Raw genomic sequence first — 21,190 nt, forward strand, 5'->3', positions numbered from 1 at the left:
AGAAGCCTTTTCTGTTGTTTTATCCTGATGATTTCTTGCTGAAGCCTCAGCAGGGTGACTTTAAAGATTAAGAACAATCATTGACCTCGGATCTTGGCCTGAGATCTAAGCCATCGATTTCACTTGGTCTCCTGCCAAGCAATGTGTCACAGTTCAGTTTTAATAAAGGAAGGAAATGCAGCTCTAACAGTGACAGAGGATGACACATGTTTCTCTCCATATTACATTAGCATATATACGGAGTGGCTTGTGTGGTCACGTGACCCACTATTGTGTAGACTTGAAGAGATGTGAAAGATGACAATTATTGGATGCAGATTCCGGGTACAGGGTTATTAATAGAAAAAAATGATGTACATGAGTCAGATTAAAAAGCTTATTTTTTAAAGGTTGCAGAACGTTCTTGCACAGCTTTGTGTCATTATTGATCCCTTCTCAGCTGCCTGCTTTGCTGAAGTAGTCTCAGCCTGAAATCAGGTTACCATGTATTTTTAAAGAAAAGATTTCATCAGACAATCCAAACTCCCACATCTCATTTATAGTGAGTTCTTGCTTGTACCAAGATGTTTAGACTGAGGCACAAGGTGGTAAAGTGGTTTGCCCCCTAGGTTACACAGTACAATATGGCAGTAGCTGGGATTTGAAAGCCAGGAGCTTTTAAGAAACATTCATCTTTTTTTTTTACTTCAACAATGTTTAACAAGCTAGTCCTGTCCCCATAGCAGTGTTAAAATATATTGGGAAGGTATGAGATGAGTGCATTGTAGGTCTGAAAAGCACACCTATTGATCTTGTTTAGGTTATCATTGTATAGTATATTGGGTAGCTGAAGACACAAGACATAAATCTTTCCCAGGTGACCAGTAAGTGACCTGCGACCTGCCTTCACCCATATGAAATGAGCCAGGGTCATATTGATAAACTCTGGTCATGCCATAAAGCAGAATGAAGGCCTGCTTCATGTCAGACGCCTCAGTATTGGTTTCTGGGTTCATAGATAGCAGTGATCCGAATGAATAAGCACATTGCACACAGGTTTGCTGTAATTGAAAAGTCGCCTCCCTGATAAGATAGTAGGTGATGCTGTCATATATTTTTGTGTTGCTTCTCGCAAACAGTGCCTAGCATTCCAAGTCTTATTTTAAATCTGTCCTGATACAAGACTTATCCCTACATTAATTCCAGTTGTGAGCACTCTTTACATAGCTGCAGAGTGCCTACCATGCAAGTTACTTTATTTTATTATTCCCTTTTTTGTTAGCAGATTTGTATGTATATACTGTACCTTGTGAGTATATACTGTACCTTGTGAGTATATACTGTACCTTATGAGTATATACTGCACATTATGAGTATATACTGCACATTATGATTGATTTTTGTTATGGTCTTGGTCTTGCTTCTCTTAGCTTAAGTTTCAGTGAATTTGTTTCTGGTAAATTACACAGTATAAAAAATGAACTTCAGCTTGAGTTCATCTTGATGTATAAAAACCACTCACAAGCCTAGAATTCAGTGTACTTGTATAAAACTCTTTTCCCATTAATAATGCCTTAACATAAATGTTAAAAATGATTTTTTTTTAAGTTTGTTTAGAACTTTTGGGTTTTTAAACAATTCTAAACATTTCCATTGCATTTCATTGGCAGCTAGTGTGTGTTGCTAACATGGATATCATTCTGTAAGTCAACCTACCAAGGTTAGAACCACAAAAACATGTTCATTAGCTTGAAATGTAATTATACTGTCCAAGTGACACACATTTCACACAAAGCTTAACCAGTCACAGTAATTCCTTGTCAGTGGCAGTATTCAGATTGGCCAACATCCCACTCAAGGATTTTCTTCATAGACATTTCAAGAGCAATGCGATGAGGCATTATCCGTAATAAATATTCAGGTTTCATAAACTGTTCAAATGCAAATCAAAACAATTTGTGGTCAGAATTCAGTCTTTCCAGACAAGGTGTGTGTAGGTGTTTTTACTTCTTGTAATTTGGAGCTGCTTAATTTACTGAAATGCAAAAAAAAAAATCCTGTACACTATATAAATGATAGGTCTCCGGTTTCTTATAATGAGTACACTTGCCCTATGAAAAACTCTGTGTTTTCAAGTGTCTACACTGTGGCTTTAGAATTTTGGGATGATTAAGGATTAAATTTATTTCTTTCTGTTTAATTACAAACAGTAGGAAGTACCCCTCTCCCACATATTTCCATGTGGCTTCCTTAATGAGTGGCCTAGGCTGACAAAAAAACACAAGCAATGGATGTTTTTCTGAAAGCATGTGGCACATAGACTTAAAGGCGCTCCCCCCACCACCACAACAGACTGACTGTGTTTTCCTTAATCAGAGAGGGAGTGTGTATGTGTGTGTGTGTGGTGGTGGTGGTGGTGGTGGGGGGGGGGGGGAGCGATGCAGCTGCAGATGAGCATTATCTAATTCAGCCATCCTGTCATGTGAACATTCCCGCTTAATTTAATGCAATTATTTCATCAACGGGGATAATATCAGCAGCGTGATTAATTTATACAACATGTTTCACAACTGCCTGTGCCTCTCTGTGCTTTTATTATCTCTCATGATAACTTCACAATGTGGTTTATAAAGGTGCTGCCAATTTGTTCATCTTCTGGTATGTGAGGCTGCAGATATTTATTCTTTCTTCCTCTTGAGTTTGGAAAATCCCTTCGTGCTCTCTGTCCACCACAGATTTCGCACCCATTACAATTATCAAGTTAGAAGTCTTGGCTGGAAACATAACAAGCAAGCTATGGATAAAAAAAAATGTATTGGGAGCTTCCTGCAATTCCAAAAATCCAGTAGAATTAATTCAGGGAGCATTTGCATTTGTTCTTGCCTTTTAATATAATTAAATAAAGTACCATTTGAAGACTTAAAAATATAGAAAATCATTTTGTTTCACTTTGTCTTACTCATGTGTAAAGACTTCTGGAATAAATACTAGTGATGTCAGACCAAATTAAATTATCAGGCAACTAAATAACTAATAGCCCACTGTGCAATCCACCAGATTGTATGGGATCTAATAATAAAAAAAACACATATCAGAAATTTACAAATGTAAATAACACCTTGCACTAGTATAATTGAACTATGTTTCCTAAAGTTTAACACTGAAATCTAGATAACAGCAAATCGATATAAAATAACCCTCAGTTAATAGAGAATGTCTTTTCGTGTTCACAATAATCAATTAAAGTCGAAAGCTTAATTAGGCAAATATATTTCATGTGTATTCACCAATATAAATGATGCATGTACGGTACAAACAATCTCATACTTTTCTAAAGCTTCAAGGCAGTTTTTATTATGTATTTTGTTTGTTTTCTAGGAGGAGGGTGCACAGCCACTGAATCTGTCGTCCAAGCCCAAGACAACAGAGAGCAAATCACCAACATCCCCTGCTTCCCCACAGGTCCCCAGTATGAAAATGAACACAGGATCCATGAAACACAGTTTCCAAGCCTCACTCGCCAGCCCTTCCTCCAGAATGAACTCAATAGGTAGGTCCCTTTGAAATATGCTACTATGCAATAATGTGTGTGGGAGCGAGAGTGAAAAACACATCACAAAGGTGATTTGAAACTTTTGTATAACATTTACATTACATTTCTTAGCAGATGCCCTTATCCAGGGCGACTTACAATTATTACAAGATATCACATTATTATTTTTGCATACAATTACCCATTTATACAGTTGGGTTTTTACTGGAGCAATCTAGGTAAAGTACCTTGCTCAAGGGTACAACAGCAGTATCCTCCCCGGGGATTGAACCCACGACCCTCAGGTCAGGAGTCCAGAGCCCACAGCCCTAACCACTACTCCACACTGCTGCCCCTACAAACAGTATGATGTAAATTTTTTAAAGAAGTTTGTGTCTATTATTAATACAACTTGAACCTCTGCTGAATTCATTGCATATGGGTATATATAGATAAAGCAAACAAGACTGAAGGGACAGTGTCAAAACATATTGTTGGTAATGGTCTGTAACAACTGTGTGGCCATATTCAATAGCATCCAAAAAAATGTTTTATTATGTATTAGTGACAGATTTAATTCACTTTCTCCATTTATGTAAGATCTGAGTAACCCAGTGAATGTGCCTCATTAGTGAGTAGGATAGAGTATTGTATTACTGATGCTTAAACTATTCATTTTATGATTCCTTTAACACATTATATGGTTTTAGTGACGCATTTTGCTCTCACCAGGCAACAACACGTGATCACTACTTTTGATTATCTAAAAAGCTGCTTTTAACACTTTTCATGGTATTACAAAACATCCCACAAAAACGTAGTGACTTCTATCTGTTGTCCAACAGTAAATAGCTGTGTGTTGTTTTGTTTTCTGTTGGAGATGATGACCAGATGATTTTGCTGATCTAAATTTGTATTTAAAACAAAAATCTACTTGATACTTTTTCATTTTAAAATACATGTTGACATTGCAGCTAATTGTGTATGTTTAAACTACATTGAATATATATAATTATAATTTCAGCAATTTACAGAAGGATAACAAATTAAATAGTTTGTCCGCAGCCTATCCCTGTCACCTGATGGTGAATCAACGTAGACACAAACCAAAAAAAAAGGAATTATGGGAACAAACTGCCAACTTTCTATCTTGTATATCTTTTTGATTAGAACTCAACTGGCATGTTAAACAGCTAAGCATAAGGGAGTGAAAGATACAGTTGGAGTGAAGGCCACAGATTGAATTTCGGAAGTCGTTAAGGTCTATTCTCTTCCTATTCTGTAATGATACATTGAAAGACTGTGGGACTCTCATCTGTAAATTAAGACACGTGCCAAGCTTTCTCTTTATTTAACAGAGAGGAAGTTCTCTTCAAATCTTTCGGCAATTTAGAGGCCAAAATGAAAACAAAAGCCTTGCCTTACAAGCAGGATGTGTCATCTGATGAGATTAGACAAGGCTCTTAAAAGTACTGTACTTTCATGTTGTACACAAAAAGCAAGCATTAACACCACCCCCCTCCAAACACAGCACTTAGCCATTTTAGACTTCCTTTCTTTTATCTCAGTGTTTTTCAACAAATCATAGGATTTAATAGTAAGTTTGGCAGATTAGTGGATCTATGGCCCAGATGTTTTTTGTTCTACAAAATGGATTAGGGTGTAAAGTTTGTTGGAATACAGTAGAACATGTTGAGGCAAGCCGTTCATTTTGTTTGCAATTAGCATCTGCCTTCTGTCTCGCAATCCTTCCATCTGTTTGCCAATATATATGGGGTCAGATTAAGATTCATACCTCCTAAAATAAGTTATTTTGCTGCTGGAAGCTGCATCACAGTCTAGCCTGTGCCCTTAAATCCTGTATCTTTAATAATTTGGATTACAGTTAAAAAAAACAAATATGTTCATGTTGTGCTGCTGACCTGGTCCCCATCTTTGGTGCGACTTTATTGAACTGTGGCCTAATATTACCGTGGCTGGAATGCAGTTACAATAAAATACAATAAAAATTGTAAAATAAAAAATGTCTGCTCTCTAGATTTGTTCATTATGACTTTTTAAGAGTTCACGCTTATGTCATTACTAATCTAAAAACTTAATCTGACCAGAGATGACATTTACCAGTAGATTACAACAGATTAACAGCCATAAACTTCCCAGAGGCTGCGGTAGATTTAACCCCAGAGAGTAACTGCGATACCAGATGTAGTGGATGTGAATATCTGTAAGCTGCTGGTAAAAAAATAATAATAATGAAGCAGAGATTTATTTTTGATCTCCATTTGGCAGATGTTTACTGGTAAATTAGCAGGCCCTGGATGTAATAGGTGTAATCTCCATAATGCACAGCAGAATACTATTCATTGCATTGCTTTTCAAAGAATTTACTTTGCTATTAAAAAAAAAAAGACAAAGTGTGTCCCAAAGCCAATGGATGATCAGGCCAAAATGTAGAGTTTTTAAATACTTTGAAAGTGAACAGAAGTTTGTATGTACTGTGCATTGACTTCTCATTAAACTGTATTCTGTTGTTTTTACTTGGTACTTACTAAATGCATACAGTATGCACTGTATTTGTGGCACAAGAGGGTAAAGGTACATCATTAAAGTCCTTTAGTCCGGAGCTTCCGAGTGGCGCATCAGGTAAAGGCACTCCGCGTGGAGTCCAGGATGCACCTTAAACACTGGAGGTCACCGGTTCGAGTCCAGGCTATTCCACTGCCGACCATGGATGGGAGTTCCCAAGGGGCGGTGCACAATTGGCCGAGCACCGCCCGGGGGGGGAGGGCTTAGGTTGGCCAGGGTGTCCTCGGCTCACTGCGCACCAGCAAGCCCTGTAGACTGGCTGGGCGCCTGCAGGCTTGCCTGTAAGATGCCCAGAGCTGCGTTGTTCTCCTATGCTGTAGCTCTGGGTTGGCTGCATGGCGGGCCTGCAGAGCGAAAAGAAGCGGTCAGCTGATGGCACACGTTTCGGAGGACAGCGTGTGTTCGTCTTCGCCGCTCCCAAGTCAGCGCGGGGGTGGTAGTGGTGAGCTGAGCCTAAAATACAATTGGCTATTTAAATTCGGAGAAAAAAAACGGGGTAAAATCAATTGACGACTACTACATTTAAAAAAAAATAAAATAAAGTCCTTTAGCCCTATGGGTCAGCTCTCATAAACCTTCCTCATTTGGTGCTGAAGCAGTTTGGCAAAAATCTAATTAGGCTTATACAAGTGTCCTTTCCAGAATGAAATATTACTGTGTGGCCCTGGTGTCTGCACATGGCTGATTAAAAAACGGCCAGAGACATCTATACTAATAAGTTGTCCCTTTGGCAATTTTTTTCCCAGATCTTCTTTCCTCTATCACCTCCGGTGGTTACTTAAATGACCATGACGCAGTCAACAAGGCTTTTCAGGAAGCCAGGCAAATGAAAGAGCAGCTCAGGAGAGAGCAACAGGTGCTGGATGCAAAGGTGGCTGTAGTCAACAGTCTGGGTCTAAACAATGGCAGAACAGAAAAGGTCAGTAATTTCCTACTACTGTGTGGTTTTGTAAATACTCTTATTTACATATTATACAAGAGATATAGCAAATTGATTTCTTAAGAAAATGTTGTTTGATATATTCTAATTCTCCTTTATAAGGCTAGGAACAAGCTTTTTTTTTTTTTTTTTAGTTTTTACATGGGAGCATAAGACAATTATTATCAAATATTTATACAGCAGGTTTTAAAAAGAATAGGGGTATCTTTAAGGCATGTTTTAGAGTCTTGAAGATCAAAATAAGCGACTTAAAACAACAAAAGGTAATATAAGGAAAAAAAAATCTAAAAAATATTTAAGCTTTCTTCAAGGAACGCTCTGAGCAGAAATGTATTTTCCTCGTTCCCTCAGCAAAAACAACTTTTAACACTCTGCCTGACGCTAATGCAAAGTGACTCAAACTGTTCCTCGGAAGCTCAGCTAAATTGCAGTTATTTGTTAAGCACACATGCTTAGAAAGCATCTGTACTGATGGCATTCAACCCCCCCTCAAACCAAGGGACATGCCTGTTGTATTTTTTCCCCCTTTTCTTTCTTTCGTTCCCTCCTGTGTGAAGTTGAGCTGTGAATTATCAAGCGACAACCAGCCAAATCCTTTTGGACAGGAAGCCTTCATCAGAGTTTTATGTACTTGCAAGTCAGGCCTTGTGGTTTGATAGGGAAGCCCATTAAAACGTCTTTGATGGCATGGAAATTCATTTTCATGAAGAGCCCAGCCCTACGCTCTCTTGAGCTGTGGTTACAAATCAGTCATTCAAGTTTAATGACAGTAATTGTCCTGACTGCTTATATTCAGATGGAGGTACATTAAAATAATCCAAGCTCTCAGCCCCAGAACTGCAACTTAATCTTCTTTAATGCAGATCAGCTGTTTTTCTAACACATGACTTTAGGCTGACTTTAGACACTGCTTTTTTTTTTTTTTTTTAAGGGGGGGCGGGGGTTATAAGCTTTGAAGATGATAAAGCGCAGTGCTAAAGAATCAAAGCAGATTCCAGTTCTTTCACCCTTAATCAGTCGAAGCATGACAAGGTTGTATAATTCCTCCCATGAAGCCCTAAACTGGTATCACGGCAGCCTAGACGTATTAAAAAATACACATTTCATACAGTAGGGTGCGGGAAGGGCAATAATCGGGCTTGTCACTACTGGTGATACAGAATTGAGAGGATGTGGGGTTTTTTTTGCTCTGGATGCAACAATACAGCCTTAACATATTGGTTTTGTTAAAAAAAAACAATAGTTGCAAGATGCTTTAAGTAAGGAAGAACTACCTCCAGTGATGAGGAACTTACAGTACTACACAAAATGGGATGCTTAGCTGCTATTTAAAAATGTAGACTTGAGTAGACAAAGTTACTAATTTGAATCTTAAAAACAAGACCATCTGCATTGTGGTGCTTACCTTTTGTTGAGTGCTGCTTCTTCAGTCAGCTCCCATTTGTTTCCCCTAGCTTGAAATCCACTTTAATAACTCACTTAGCTTTGACACCCAAGAATGGACAAACACGTAACCCACTCAATCAACCTGGTGGTTTTGAGTTCATGATCACCAGAGTGAATAGCCTACTGATATTATTTTATAGATTCATCACTCCCATAAAACTGCATTTTGTAGCCAGTTCTAAGGAAATTTAACATCTGCATTCACTTTTTTTCCTTCTTTTTTATTGTTTATATTTCTTTTCCGCTTCTGTTTCCAGTATTAGAGGCCCACTATAGTTATGATTTATTGTCAAACCCAATTAGTGCAGCAATTTGGTACAAACCCACAACAGCACCTTTTTTTCACTCTAGAAACCACTGCCAAACCTGTTGGCAAATTCTGCTTGCAATTCAAGCTGAATACTCTGTATAAACAAGTCAGACTAACCATTTTCAGGTTGATTGACACTGTAGATCTAGCTGTATTTTCAGAATATAACAATAGAGATTTTAAAAAGTGATTGAAAATCACTGTTCATATCCCAGTTCCAAGTTTTAATCCTGGTCACAAATGAGATGCTTCAATATTGGTGATGGGGTTGTTCAGCCTTGTAGGTTTCATGGCTATGCTGGAAGGCGGCCAGCACAGAGCAGAGCAGTTCCGACAGTTCAAGGCGAGAGCAAGGGAAGAAGCCAAAGATCTCTTGCAATCCTGCCATACTGACTGGGGAAGATTTACAGGATTGCCCCAGGGTTGCAATAAGGCTTCAAAATTACAGGAAACTTCAGTAAAATATATTGTTTCATGGTGTATAAGATTATTGAAGCATTTGTCCATTATGGCTGTGGTTATGTATTTGCTGATATTTTGTTTGGATCATAAAAAAATGTACCTCAATGAAGTAAGTAAAAATAATAATAATAATAATAATAATAATAATAATAATAATAATAATAATAATAATAATAATAATAATAATAAAATGTTATTATTATTATTATTATTATTATTATTATTATTATTATTATTATTATCAGTTAAATTATATTCCCTTAGCAGATGTATTTACATTCTGTGAATGAACTCAGAATAACAATTTATTAGCATCACACAGGATAACACAGTGCATTTCATTATAGCTTCACAATTCACAGAAGGTCATATTCTAATAGTGGGGACAGTTTTAAGTGTATTTTAAAGGTGCTGTAATTGTGTGATGTATTCTAATTGTATAATTAAGTTGTAAATGCAAGCTGAATATATATATTTTAAAAAGATAGAGGCCTGAAATGAAATTAGCGAGACCCTTGCATTTGCCATGTAAATGTGCTGTAAATCTGCCTTTTATTGAGTGCAATAAATATAAACTAGGTGCATAAATCTCACTTTGAGTGAGCCCTCCCATACTTGGAGTTTCAAATTAAGGTCAAAACAGTTTTGAAACGAGCAGGCACAGTGAGCTCTGCGCACTAATGTATTGATCTCCGGAGCTTCCAGAGTTCATGAATTTGCATGCCAGCACAGCTGGCTGTTCCGGGATCTGCAATCACCTAAGCAATGCAGAGAGATGCAAAATCTCCAATAAGCCAGACAGATGGGTCACTCTCTTCAGTGAGGAGGTGAGCGGTTGGCCTTTGAAGAAGATGACAAATGGTTGTACGTTGATGCTACAACAATCAATGTTGGTCATCATGAATATATAAATGCCACACCACAGTTATATGCAATGTACTGAATGAGTAACTGTGGCCAGTGTAGTACTACATTTCCATAGAGTACCAGGTTTGCCTATGGGTGTGCATACAGTGGGTGCCTACACTACAGCCCAGTGCTCCAACTGCTGACCTGCATTTGTACCTGCTTCCTTACAGCATGCCTAATATCTTCCTATAGACTTAGATCCCAAATCTCCCAGCCTTGGGGCACTCAGGGCATGTTGCCCCAAAGCACTGCTGATTTGCCTCCTCTGCCCAAGAGGAGCCATGCTTAAGGAGTGTGAGTAATTCAGCCACAATGCCCTTCTAATCTTTGGCTTCACCATGAGATGAGTGACGAAGCTGCCAATTAGCTTACATTTTGATGGTGGTGTGTACTTGGAATCGGGTAGAGACCACCAGAACTTGTGCCCACAAACACTGATTAACTTGCAATGAGTTTAAGTCACTATGGGCTGAAAATTCACCTTGACGTGAATACTATATATACTATAATACATATGATTGTATTTTAAATACTTCCCCTATTGCCGTTCTTATATATATATATATATATATATATATATATATATATATATATATATATATATATATATATATATATAGATAGATAGATAGATAGATAGATAGATAGATAGATAGATAGATATAGATATATAGATATATAGATACATATAATCAACTGTCAGCCTTTTAGTACAATATTTTTCTATTTCAGTTCACCAGACACTTCCCCTTTTTTCAGCTGCAGGGTCTTTTGACATGCATTTGCATCTTGTGGTTTGACTAAAGAGCCATTTGTAACAGTATTTATTCCAGTGTTGTGAGCAGGGGACTGCTTTGTCATTCCAGCCTTACAGAGTGCTAAGTCCCTGTTACTACCTATCCGCCCTCCGTCTTAACAGAGCGCTGAACACAAGATGACAGTGACCAATGTTGACTTAATGTGGATGCCTAATAAAAAAGCGTGTCAGTTCCAGTGTTAGTTATAAATGGCAGAGAGTGCGTTTGGTGGCAGCCCCGTAATAATTTCACATCCATCATTCATATTGATGCCTTTCCAGCTTGCCTGATGGATGAGGCCAGTGGATGTAACTGTTCATGCACTGCAGACACCCACAGTAGAATACTAATATATGTATTGTATCAATTAGATTAGAACAGGATAATCATTTTCACGGAAATGCTTTTATTAAATAGAATGTAGACTACACTCCAGCACTCAAAAGATTTTACTGTATGTTCATTTGATCAAATAGTCTGGTTTATAAGCGTGTGTATTGTATTCATATAGAGCATTTCTTTATGAAACAGGGCTGAATGTACAATAAGGTGCTCTTTCTCTATTTTAATGATTCTACTCAAAAAGGGTTGTTTTATTGTTACATGCAAAAGTTCATGACAACACAACTAGCTGACAACTTTCATCCAAGACTGTGTTAAATTCCATGATTATTCCTTTTTAAAAGATTACAACATTACTGTTACATTGAAGAAATACATATTCTTTTATTTTTTATTTTTATTGATAGCTGTTCTTAAAAGCGGTACAACTTTGATAACCTATATCCTGCACCCCCTCCCCCCGTTCAAGTTAACCTTTGCTTTCCTCTGCTCAGTATAATTATAGTCAGACACATCCCCCTCTGTGATTGAAGGTTCATTTGAGTCACAGCATAGTGATACACAACAAAAGCCCAGCTGACTGTTTTGACATTCCCGGCACAGAGATATCCTCTGAGAGTTTACACAATTTCAGTGTTATTGTTCTAATCAAATTGTTTCATTACCATTTCTGTCTTGTATGTGAAGTGAGATGTGGGTCAGTGCTATTGTATGTGTATGGTAAACTAAGAATAAAAACAAGCAGGGTTGATACCGCTGGTACTGGAATTTATATTATCTTGTTCCCTTTTCAATAAGAAGAATGAACAGGGAATTATTATTATTTATTTTTTTTGCTGTGAATTATTGTTCTGCATCTCACAATGTGATTAAAATCGAGTACTGCTTGTGTCTAGAGACTTAGAAAATATCACATTGTCATTTATCTATTGATGCTGTTTAATCTCTTTGTGATGTTTTATTGAGTACATTTCATAAAAACAGCAGTTAAGGACCAGCAGTCTCAGGTGTCCTCTTCTGATCCATCAATTGGCACCACTAGCCATTGTTTGAGAGGCTAGCCTTGTACCAGACTCCCCCAGAAGCAGTAGGACAGTGTACAGAGTGCGCCATAGTGGGCATTTGAAAGAATTACATGGGATAAAAGTCGCCCAGCTCCCCCCACCCCCCCCCGACCAGTGCGGACCTACAATATTAATTAGATTTCAGAGTTGTAATGCAGATAAACAGTAAGATTACTATTTGATATACACATTTAGGTTCATTACAAAATCTAAAAGAATGCTACATGTTGAAAACTCTTATTGAACTGGTTCGAGTGATGCTGTGTATTTTGTTCTAGGAGAAAGCCGCTTTGGAAAGTCTGACACAGCAGCTTGCAGCAAAACAGTCTGAAGACGGGAAGTTCAACCATGCCATGATGGAGTTCAATATGAGCGGAGACTCAGATGGTTAGTAAAGGTGTTATTTTACAAATTGAACACACAAACCGGAGCAGCTGTCCATTCGCCCACAGACACTTTCACCAAATGTACAAAATAGGATTTAAATTGCACAACCCAGTGCCTGAACACTGTCTATTTCCCATGATATTCTGCAGCATTGTGGCTCATCTGTTTTCTGCAGCTCAGAGCAAGCTGGGTTTCAGAGGGCTTGTACCGCTGATGCCATCCAATCTCCACTCCAGCAGAGGCTGTGGTACCATGTAGCCAACTCTGTTTCCCATAGAAAGTATTGTTTTCTAACCAAGCAGGATTTAGATACCAAATATCCACTCAGAACAGGCAGCCTGTCTGCACCAGAGGGCTCACCATGACATATGCCCAGGCAGAGTCCAGCCTGACTGGGAATTGTTCCCACGGCCTTCTAACCCAGGTGCCAATGCCAAAGCAGTATGCAACATGTTTCAGTGTTTCTGACTGCAACAGCCGAGGTTTATAAACAAGTTCAGTAGACTTCTGTATATTTAAAATCAAAATGTTTAGGAAGATGTGAAATGCAGTTATTCGAGAGAAAAACACATGTATATTTTATTGTCACAGTAACTGAATGCATTTTTTGCATTGTAAAGTATTTGTGTAGTACATTTTAAAATCCCATACTGTAAAAATAATCTGAATAATAATAAATGACATATTACCCATTTTTTAGGCCAAGGCTTTGTATTCTTTAAAAAAATTAAAAAAGGGACTCCCAAGTGGCGCATCCAGTAAAGGCGCACCTCGTGGAGTGCAGGATGCGCCCTATAGCCTGGAGATCGCAGGATCGAATCCAGGCTATGTCATTGCCGACCGTGACCGAGAGTTCCTAGGGGGCGGCGCACAATTAGGGAGGGATTAGGTCGGCAGAAGAATCCACGGTTCACCACGCACCAGCGACCACGGTGGCTGATAGGACGCCTGTGGGTCTGCAGTGGAGCCATTCAGATCTGTGTTGTCCTCCGGCACTATAGGTCTGGTGGCTTCGCTGTGGATCCGCAGTGCGAAAAATGACAGCTTGGCAGGAACACGTTTTGGAGGACGCGTGTTTCAGCCTCCGTTTACCGAGTCGCCGGGGGGTTGCAGCGGTGAACTGGGATAAAAAAAAAACAATAATTGGGCATTCCAAATTGGGGAGAAAACCGGGGTAAAAACCATTGGCGACGACTAAATTAATTTTTACAAATGCTGTTGTATAATACACTTAGGTTTATAAAAGTGTAAAATTCACACTAGAACAAAATACACTCTAAAGTTGCAAATTACTCAGTGGAAATGTTTGTACATATATAAAAAAATCTTAAAATACTTTTTTTTGCTGTTACCTAGGAAGCCCTAGTGTGTCCGATTCAAGGATGTTCCGAGAAGCCAGAGGCAGAGGAAGCAGTGAGCCTCATATCAAACGGCCCATGAATGCCTTCATGGTTTGGGCAAAAGATGAGAGGAGAAAAATTCTACAGGCCTTCCCTGACATGCACAACTCTAATATCAGCAAAATTCTGGGTAAGGCACCCTAAACATGGTTTTCAATGTACACCAGAGGAACTTTATTGACACTTTGTATGTTCTTTCCCTCAAAACCTTTTAAAATGGTTCTGTTCAACTTAACAAATGAGGAAATGCAGATGTAGTCACATTTAAACTGTGCTGGAAATTTGTTTTCATCTTTCTTGAAGCAACTGGAGCAACTTTGTTACGGCCATTGGTTGTTACTTTATGCTGATTGATAACACTCTTTACCAGTTTCTTATCTGTATTAACCAAGTTTGTATAAAAAATAAATGGCAGCACCTGGAAAAAAAAAAAGGTCAGATTACTATATTCCTGTAAGCAAGATTACATTGTGTAGCTAACAGTTAATGAATTGTTATGGAGAACAGGCTCCAACAATATGATACTAATTCATTATGCATTAAACAAGCTCTTGAGTTTTATCCTGGCATTTTATGCAGACCCCTGGGATTCCTTTTGACGTTTTAAAGAGCTTCTAAGCATTTTATAATACACTGAAATCTGGTTTTAATAAGCCACTACACTGAATTGTTAACATAGGGAATTTCCTGTTACAGTTTTGAGGGCAGCAGCGACATCTTTTTCTGATTAAATATACAGTAGTTGGGAATGAGAGTGTAAATTCGTAGCAGATAGCACAAGTAGCAGTACGGAGTGCAGTGCAGGGCAGTCCTGCCTTGCCTGTTGAAAACTCATTGTGTTTAATGAAGGGAGAGTAAACAAATGCACAGGGTCATAAGAAACCGCAGGGCAATGTGGAAAAAACACAAGAAGGCACAGTTAATTAAAATCAAATGTTGTAATTGTCAACCGTACTATTAAAACAAATGTATTATCACAACAGTTCCCAATTTAAAAGAAAAACAAAGAACACATATCAAAAAGACCAGGTACATTTTACTGCATCTAAGATCAAAAGCACCCCTTATTATTCTATGCATTTTGATACTCTGTGAAGTTTCTGGAATGAGTATTTGAACCTGCTACTGGAGTAGGGGGCCTGTATGGAAACAATAAGGAGGTAAATGTATCTAGAGAACCGTGTAAAAAGGCCACCGCATAACCACCCCCATGCTCTCAGTAAAGAGCTAAGATAACTCAAAGGTCTGTTCTCATAATTCTCATGGGAGGAGTGTTTACTATAATGTCTGACTTTATTTATTTATTTATTTATTTATTTCTAGGGTCTCGCTGGAAATCCATGACAAACTTAGAAAAGCAGCCTTACTATGAGGAACAGGCCAGGCTTAGCAAACAACATCTGGAGAAGTACCCCGACTACAAGTACAAACCCAGGCCCAAGCGCACCTGCCTGGTCGATGGCAAGAAGCTAAGGATCGGGGAATACAAAACCATCATGCGCAATCGACGCCAGGAGATGAGGCAGTACTTTACCGTTGGGTATGAACACCATCTCAATACCGGTAGATAGATATACATGGAGAATATATCACATTCTCTGAAGACCCTCGTACTGTAAATAAAAAATTAAAGGAATGTCAGCTCACCCTAAGTACTGCTGCCATTAAAAGTATTAAGATGTGTGGTAGACATTTTGGTATAAAATGAACTTAGTATTTTAATGAACAAAATAAAAACATGATTTAAAAAAATAGCACTAAACTGAAAGCCCATTATTATACAAAAGGTACAGTAGCACATTAACAGGGACTTCACCCCTAATATCCATTAACAATAATGCATCATATTCACTAGCATTTTTGTTCACACCAACAGGCAGCAAGGTCAGATCCCCATCAGCTCATCAGGAGTTGTGTACCCCGGAGCGATTGCAATGGCAGGGATGCCCTCCCCCCAGATCCCCTCAGAGCACTCCAGCATGTCGAGCAGCCCGGAGCCCAGCATCCCCGTCATACAGAGCACTTACCTGCACAACATGAAGACAGAGGAGACCCGGGTCAAGGAGGAGATGCACATGGATGACAGCAACGGAAATGTGTATGATGACTTTGAGTACGAGGACGAAGACGCAGATTACGGCAGCGACAGTGAAAACCACATCGCTGCACAAGCTGACTGATGAGGGGGGTTCGCGGTCCAGGACCTTTTCAGCTCCACCGCTACCACCACCAACCCAACCTCCACCTCTCCTCCCCCTCTCCACTCACCCACCCCGACACTGAAAGGACAACAGTCCCCCTCCTCACCTTTCTGGTGACCAGCGGCCAAGCACATTAACTTTGTCATACACTGACTGTTACATAAACAAGAAAAAAGTCTTAAGCTAGTCAGGACTTCCGCTGAATTCAATACCTGTCTGCAAAGCTGGCTAAAGGAAAAAAAGAAAAAGCAGTTTATATACTATTGGTCAAAAAATAAAGAAGCAGCAGAAAATAGGATGCCAGTAATTCAGCTGCTATACCCAAGCACTGAAGTCTTACCCTTTGACCTGTCTATTGAAAAACAGCTGTTTGTTCTACGACGTTCTATAATATCCTCACTCAGGTACACAGTGCCAACAAGTGGCTTGTGAATGTGTTTTGATGTTTTTGTGCAGTTTTTTTTTTTTTTGTAAAATACACCTGACAGAAAGATTTTAAAACGTCTCACGAGGGATTTATTTTCTTGATCTCCAATGAACTGTCGTCGCATCCTTTATTTCTGAGAACTTTCCACCATTCATTGCACACCGACACCGCATCTTATAGGAAGTGCCAAATTTCTACTAAGTGTTGAAGATAGGTGACCTTTTTAATCCTCTGTGTTTTAAGTTAGAACAGTGTTGTGTTTTAGACAATCCCATACGATCCTGGAGTACCAGCAACTTGTGAATTATTTTTGTTTTGTTCTTCTTGTTGTTTTATTGTCTTTAAGGAAACTGTAGGTGCAGTTCTCAGGTGAAGAGAGAGACTTCTGAAACAAGAGAAATACATTTTCTTTTTAAAATTACGTCGATTTCTTTGGGTGTTATGGTACTAATAATGTGTTGGACCATTATTAGCAAGTCGGCGCTGGGGATGAAACTTCACCTGTTCCAATACTCATTCGTGCATATCATCTGAAGTGTTTTATTTTGCATTGAAATTGAACTCTGTAACAGTTGCACTTCTTGTGAAAGGACTTAAGCCGTGGTACTCACAATATGATGAAGCAGTGCCTCCGCTCTGCTGCAGAGATTATGGATCCTTCCTTTTAAAGCCTAAGGATCTACAACATGAAATGGAGTTCATATCAAATGATTCATATAATTAATCATAGTTACTAAATACAAAAGTATTTGATGCTGAAAACCTGTCAAATGTGGCTTCCCCTTAAGGGTGCAATATGTTAAACATTTGTCATTGGTTAAGACAGGGATGTCCCTCTGTTTTAATCATTACCGAGCATGCCAAACCAAGCAGACAGCAAAAGAAACCAACAAAAATCATTTCCTGAAATTAGTGCCCAGGTTAATAGAGCAAATATGTGGCATGTAGGAATGGTGCCTGCTGGTAATTGCTGTATATAGGGGTCTGCCCAAAAGCTAGTCAGATCGTGGCTGTCCAGTACAGGTTTTGGATCCACAAAGCCATGAAATAATGCCAGGGTAATTATATGCTTTCTTTTCCTTTAAGTGTTTATTTCATACTTTGGAGGAAAAATATAGATTTTTAGAAAGCTTATAAATATATAAGGTATATGTGTCTGCTATATGTCTCTGGTTTAAAAGAGGAATCCCAACATCCTAATTAATTTTGGTAGCCAAATAATAAAGGCAATCTGTGTGGAGAAACACAAGTCATGCACTCCATATTGGCACTTAATGTCTTCGTAAGTATGAAGCACCATTGTCCTGGTAGATAAAATAAAGAAGTCAAATAAAAAGTAAAGTCAGTCTAGGTCACATCCTCATAGATTAGCAACTGGGCATACAATGAATGACAAAACTTAAATCGCACAAGGTTTGGAGTAAGCATACATTTTGGTTTACTTTGGTTGAATTTCCATTCCCATTGGTTTTGATGAAATTCTTTTTTTTGGTGAACTTACTCTGCTGTCAAAGCTTGGAGTAGCTGATCATATTCTGCATGTCAGTGTTTTGTTTGTATTTGAAGACTGTATTTTTTCAAACGAACTGCCTCTAGTGTAATAATATTATTAATAATAATAATTATAATAATGGTCAGCTGTTCTTAAGTTAGTAAGTTATGTATAATTTATTTCTCCATCTTTTTTTGGGTTTTTATTATCTTATGAATCCGCTCAGCAATGCAGCATTACTTGTAGCTGGTAGATATTTAAGCCTGTTATTTAGATCTAAATGTAGTTTCCTTTTTTATGTATTGTTTTGGTCCTATTGACGTCATATTATTATTATTATTATTTTCTCAGAAGGAGTAAGTTAAATGAACTGCTGTTGCAAAGGAGATAAATAACTTTTTCTCTCATCATTCATTTTCATTAACTTTCCCCAGGATTCATTTATAATTATGGCTCTGCTATCCATATAGTGGCTTTTAAAAAGTGACAAATAACCAAACAAACAACAAAGTGACAAATATATCTTACAGATTGCATTATGCAGTGTTATCATTAGTAGTTTTTTTGTTATTTGCTACTTTTAAATTCTGCTGTAAGAATATGAGTGCCAAAAAAATGTAATCCTATTGTAAACTATGGTCATGTTAAATTCATTTCTTAAAGCACTCTGTTTTTAAAAAAGTGTTTTGTATCAATTTATGTACAATGTGAAAAAAACACTTTTTTTTTTTTTTTTTTTAATATATTGTTCCCCATTTTTGTGAACAAATTATTATTTTTGACTCTTCTGAGTGCCCTGCTTACATTTGCTGTGATTTTACATGAAACACAGTGGAACTCCATTAGTAAAAATGCATGGCTATTGTGAACTCTTACTCTATGAAAGTGCACTGTAATCTTGTATGTAAGAATAACACATGTTCAGAAGTCTGCAAACATTTTCTTCTATTGCAACCCCTTCAATATAACCCTTGTGTACGGTATATTAAAGGGGCTTTTCATTGTGTTTAATATATATATATATATATATATATATATATATATATATATATATATATATATATATATATATATATATATATATATATAATTACTGCAGGTTATTATTATGTTTAATGCATTGAGCATCATCTACAAAGCATATTCTTTTTTACAATAAAACTAATGCAGTAGCATTAGCAGGCTAATCTAATTTGGTTGGTTTCTTTCAGTTGATGCTAATGAGGTTCCACTGAGTTTACCCTGCTATGAAAGGTGATATGTTTTATTTATGTAACTCTAGACCTAGCAAGACTACTTTGTTTTAGCTCCAGCGTGTGGTGACCAGCCAATCAGTAAACTCCGTGTCAGACAAGAAACGACATTGGAGGGTTTTCTTTGATCTTGCACAACTATCAGTTTAACTCTTCTAGCAGGGGCATGTCATGATGTGATTTCCATCATAAGCACCTTCTCAGACTTGCTCATGTGGCGGTGTAAAATTCAAAGCAGAGTGGTCCAAAATCAGAAAAGTAGGGCTGCTATACAACATTTCTTGGAATTGAAGATATGCAGTAGGCATTCGCTAGACAGCTACCTGCTGAACTGGCTTCTTATTGTGTATCTGGTTAGTAGATTCATTACCACTCTGCAAGATACAGGTCTGATTAGCTGCTATACCCCTGTTTATTAGCCAGCAGTGGCTCTAAACAGTTATTAGACAACTCCCTCACCACCATCACTGGCATGTTGTTTCATTACAAAAAAAATAATAAAAAGAAGTGACAATCAAAAGAAAAAAACCCATGAGTGGAGCTTAAACAAAGTAAAAAAAAATAAATAAATACTTACCATCTCAACTTGAAATTAAAAATAAGATAAAATATGTAAATATAACATAGAGTTATAGATTTATATTTTGTTCATAACACATAGTGTAATATAAGTTGTATATTTCATTTTTTGTTGATGTTATTCATGCCACAATAAAAGCAGGAGTTGATGTACTCTTTAAAAAAAAAAAAAAAAACAAAGACGTGGGTTGCCACCATCTGTTTTTGAGTTGACTTTTTCAGTATTATTGCCATTTAAGGCTATAATAAAAGACAGCAATGTGTTCTGTAATCCCTAGTGTTTGGTGAATTTGTGCTATATTGAATAGAACTCCATATAGAATACATATGCAGTTCCCCAAAACTTTGATACAAGAGGTAGCACTCCATAACAGCAGCACATGGCAACGTGCAATTGGAACTGCTGGTGGCTTTACAAAGCAACCACTCAGCACTGCAGCAGATACTGTATTCATTCTCAGAAATAATACCATAGTGCTGTTTACACAGAATGGTCACACATGACATTGTATCTACAGTACCATAGTCTTCATTGATCTAATCGTTGTAATTAGTGAACTGTAGTTCCCAAAACCAAATTACCAAGTACTTTGGCAGACTGTGTAGCCATTTGCTTAAGAGAGGCACAATGTTACAGTTTCAAGGAGGCTGTAGTACCACTCTTTCCTGCTTCTGCAGGTCAGTTTTGTGATGCAGTGGCAAGACAGAGCGGCAAAACCTCCATCCATGTTAGACCTGAAGATAATTAGAGTTTTAAGTCATCAATCCTAGCTTGTAATTCACACACCTTGTATAACATCTTTGATTGCAAACCATAACTGTATCACAGTATCGTTTCAATTTAGTTTCCATCCCCAAATACATTACACACAAACACTTTCTCCATATACTGTAATGACTACTTTAGTTGTTGGTGTTTTATAGCAATAACCCTTTTTCATTTTACGGCAAGGTATGGTTGAGTGAAAATGTACAGTATTTTATTGACTAGTTAATGGAATAATGGAATAACTTGAGATTCATTATTATACTTAATTATATGTAGGGCTTCTGTTTTTCGGGTTTTATTAATTGTATTTTTCGG

General features: G+C 37.7%; 1 protein-coding gene across 7 annotated transcripts in view; it reads left to right on the forward strand.

Moving 5' to 3' along the window:
- LOC117415495 (transcription factor SOX-5-like) overlaps nt 1-20,534 on the forward strand; it is a 253,595-nt gene extending 233,061 nt beyond the window's left edge. For 5 of the 7 annotated variants that reach the window (XM_059027090.1, XM_034025955.3, XM_034025951.3 and 2 more), the window contains 6 exons: nt 3,358-3,529; nt 6,844-7,016; nt 12,646-12,754; nt 14,111-14,284; nt 15,478-15,694; nt 16,031-20,533. In XM_059027090.1, the coding sequence (XP_058883073.1) occupies nt 3,358-3,529; nt 6,844-7,016; nt 12,646-12,754; nt 14,111-14,284; nt 15,478-15,694; nt 16,031-16,334 (1,149 nt within the window). In that variant the 3' untranslated portion in view covers nt 16,335-20,533. Of the gene's footprint in view, nt 1-3,357; nt 3,530-6,843; nt 7,017-12,645; nt 12,755-14,110; nt 14,285-15,477; nt 15,695-16,030 lie in introns of all 7 variants that reach the window. The other 2 variants (XM_059027091.1, XM_034025953.3) reach the window with 2 other exon arrangements.
- The last annotated feature ends 656 nt before the right edge of the window (nt 20,535-21,190 follow it).

The sequence above is a fragment of the Acipenser ruthenus genome, chromosome 7 (genome assembly GCF_902713425.1).
Source record: "Acipenser ruthenus chromosome 7, fAciRut3.2 maternal haplotype, whole genome shotgun sequence".
NCBI lineage: Eukaryota > Metazoa > Chordata > Actinopteri > Acipenseriformes > Acipenseridae > Acipenser > Acipenser ruthenus.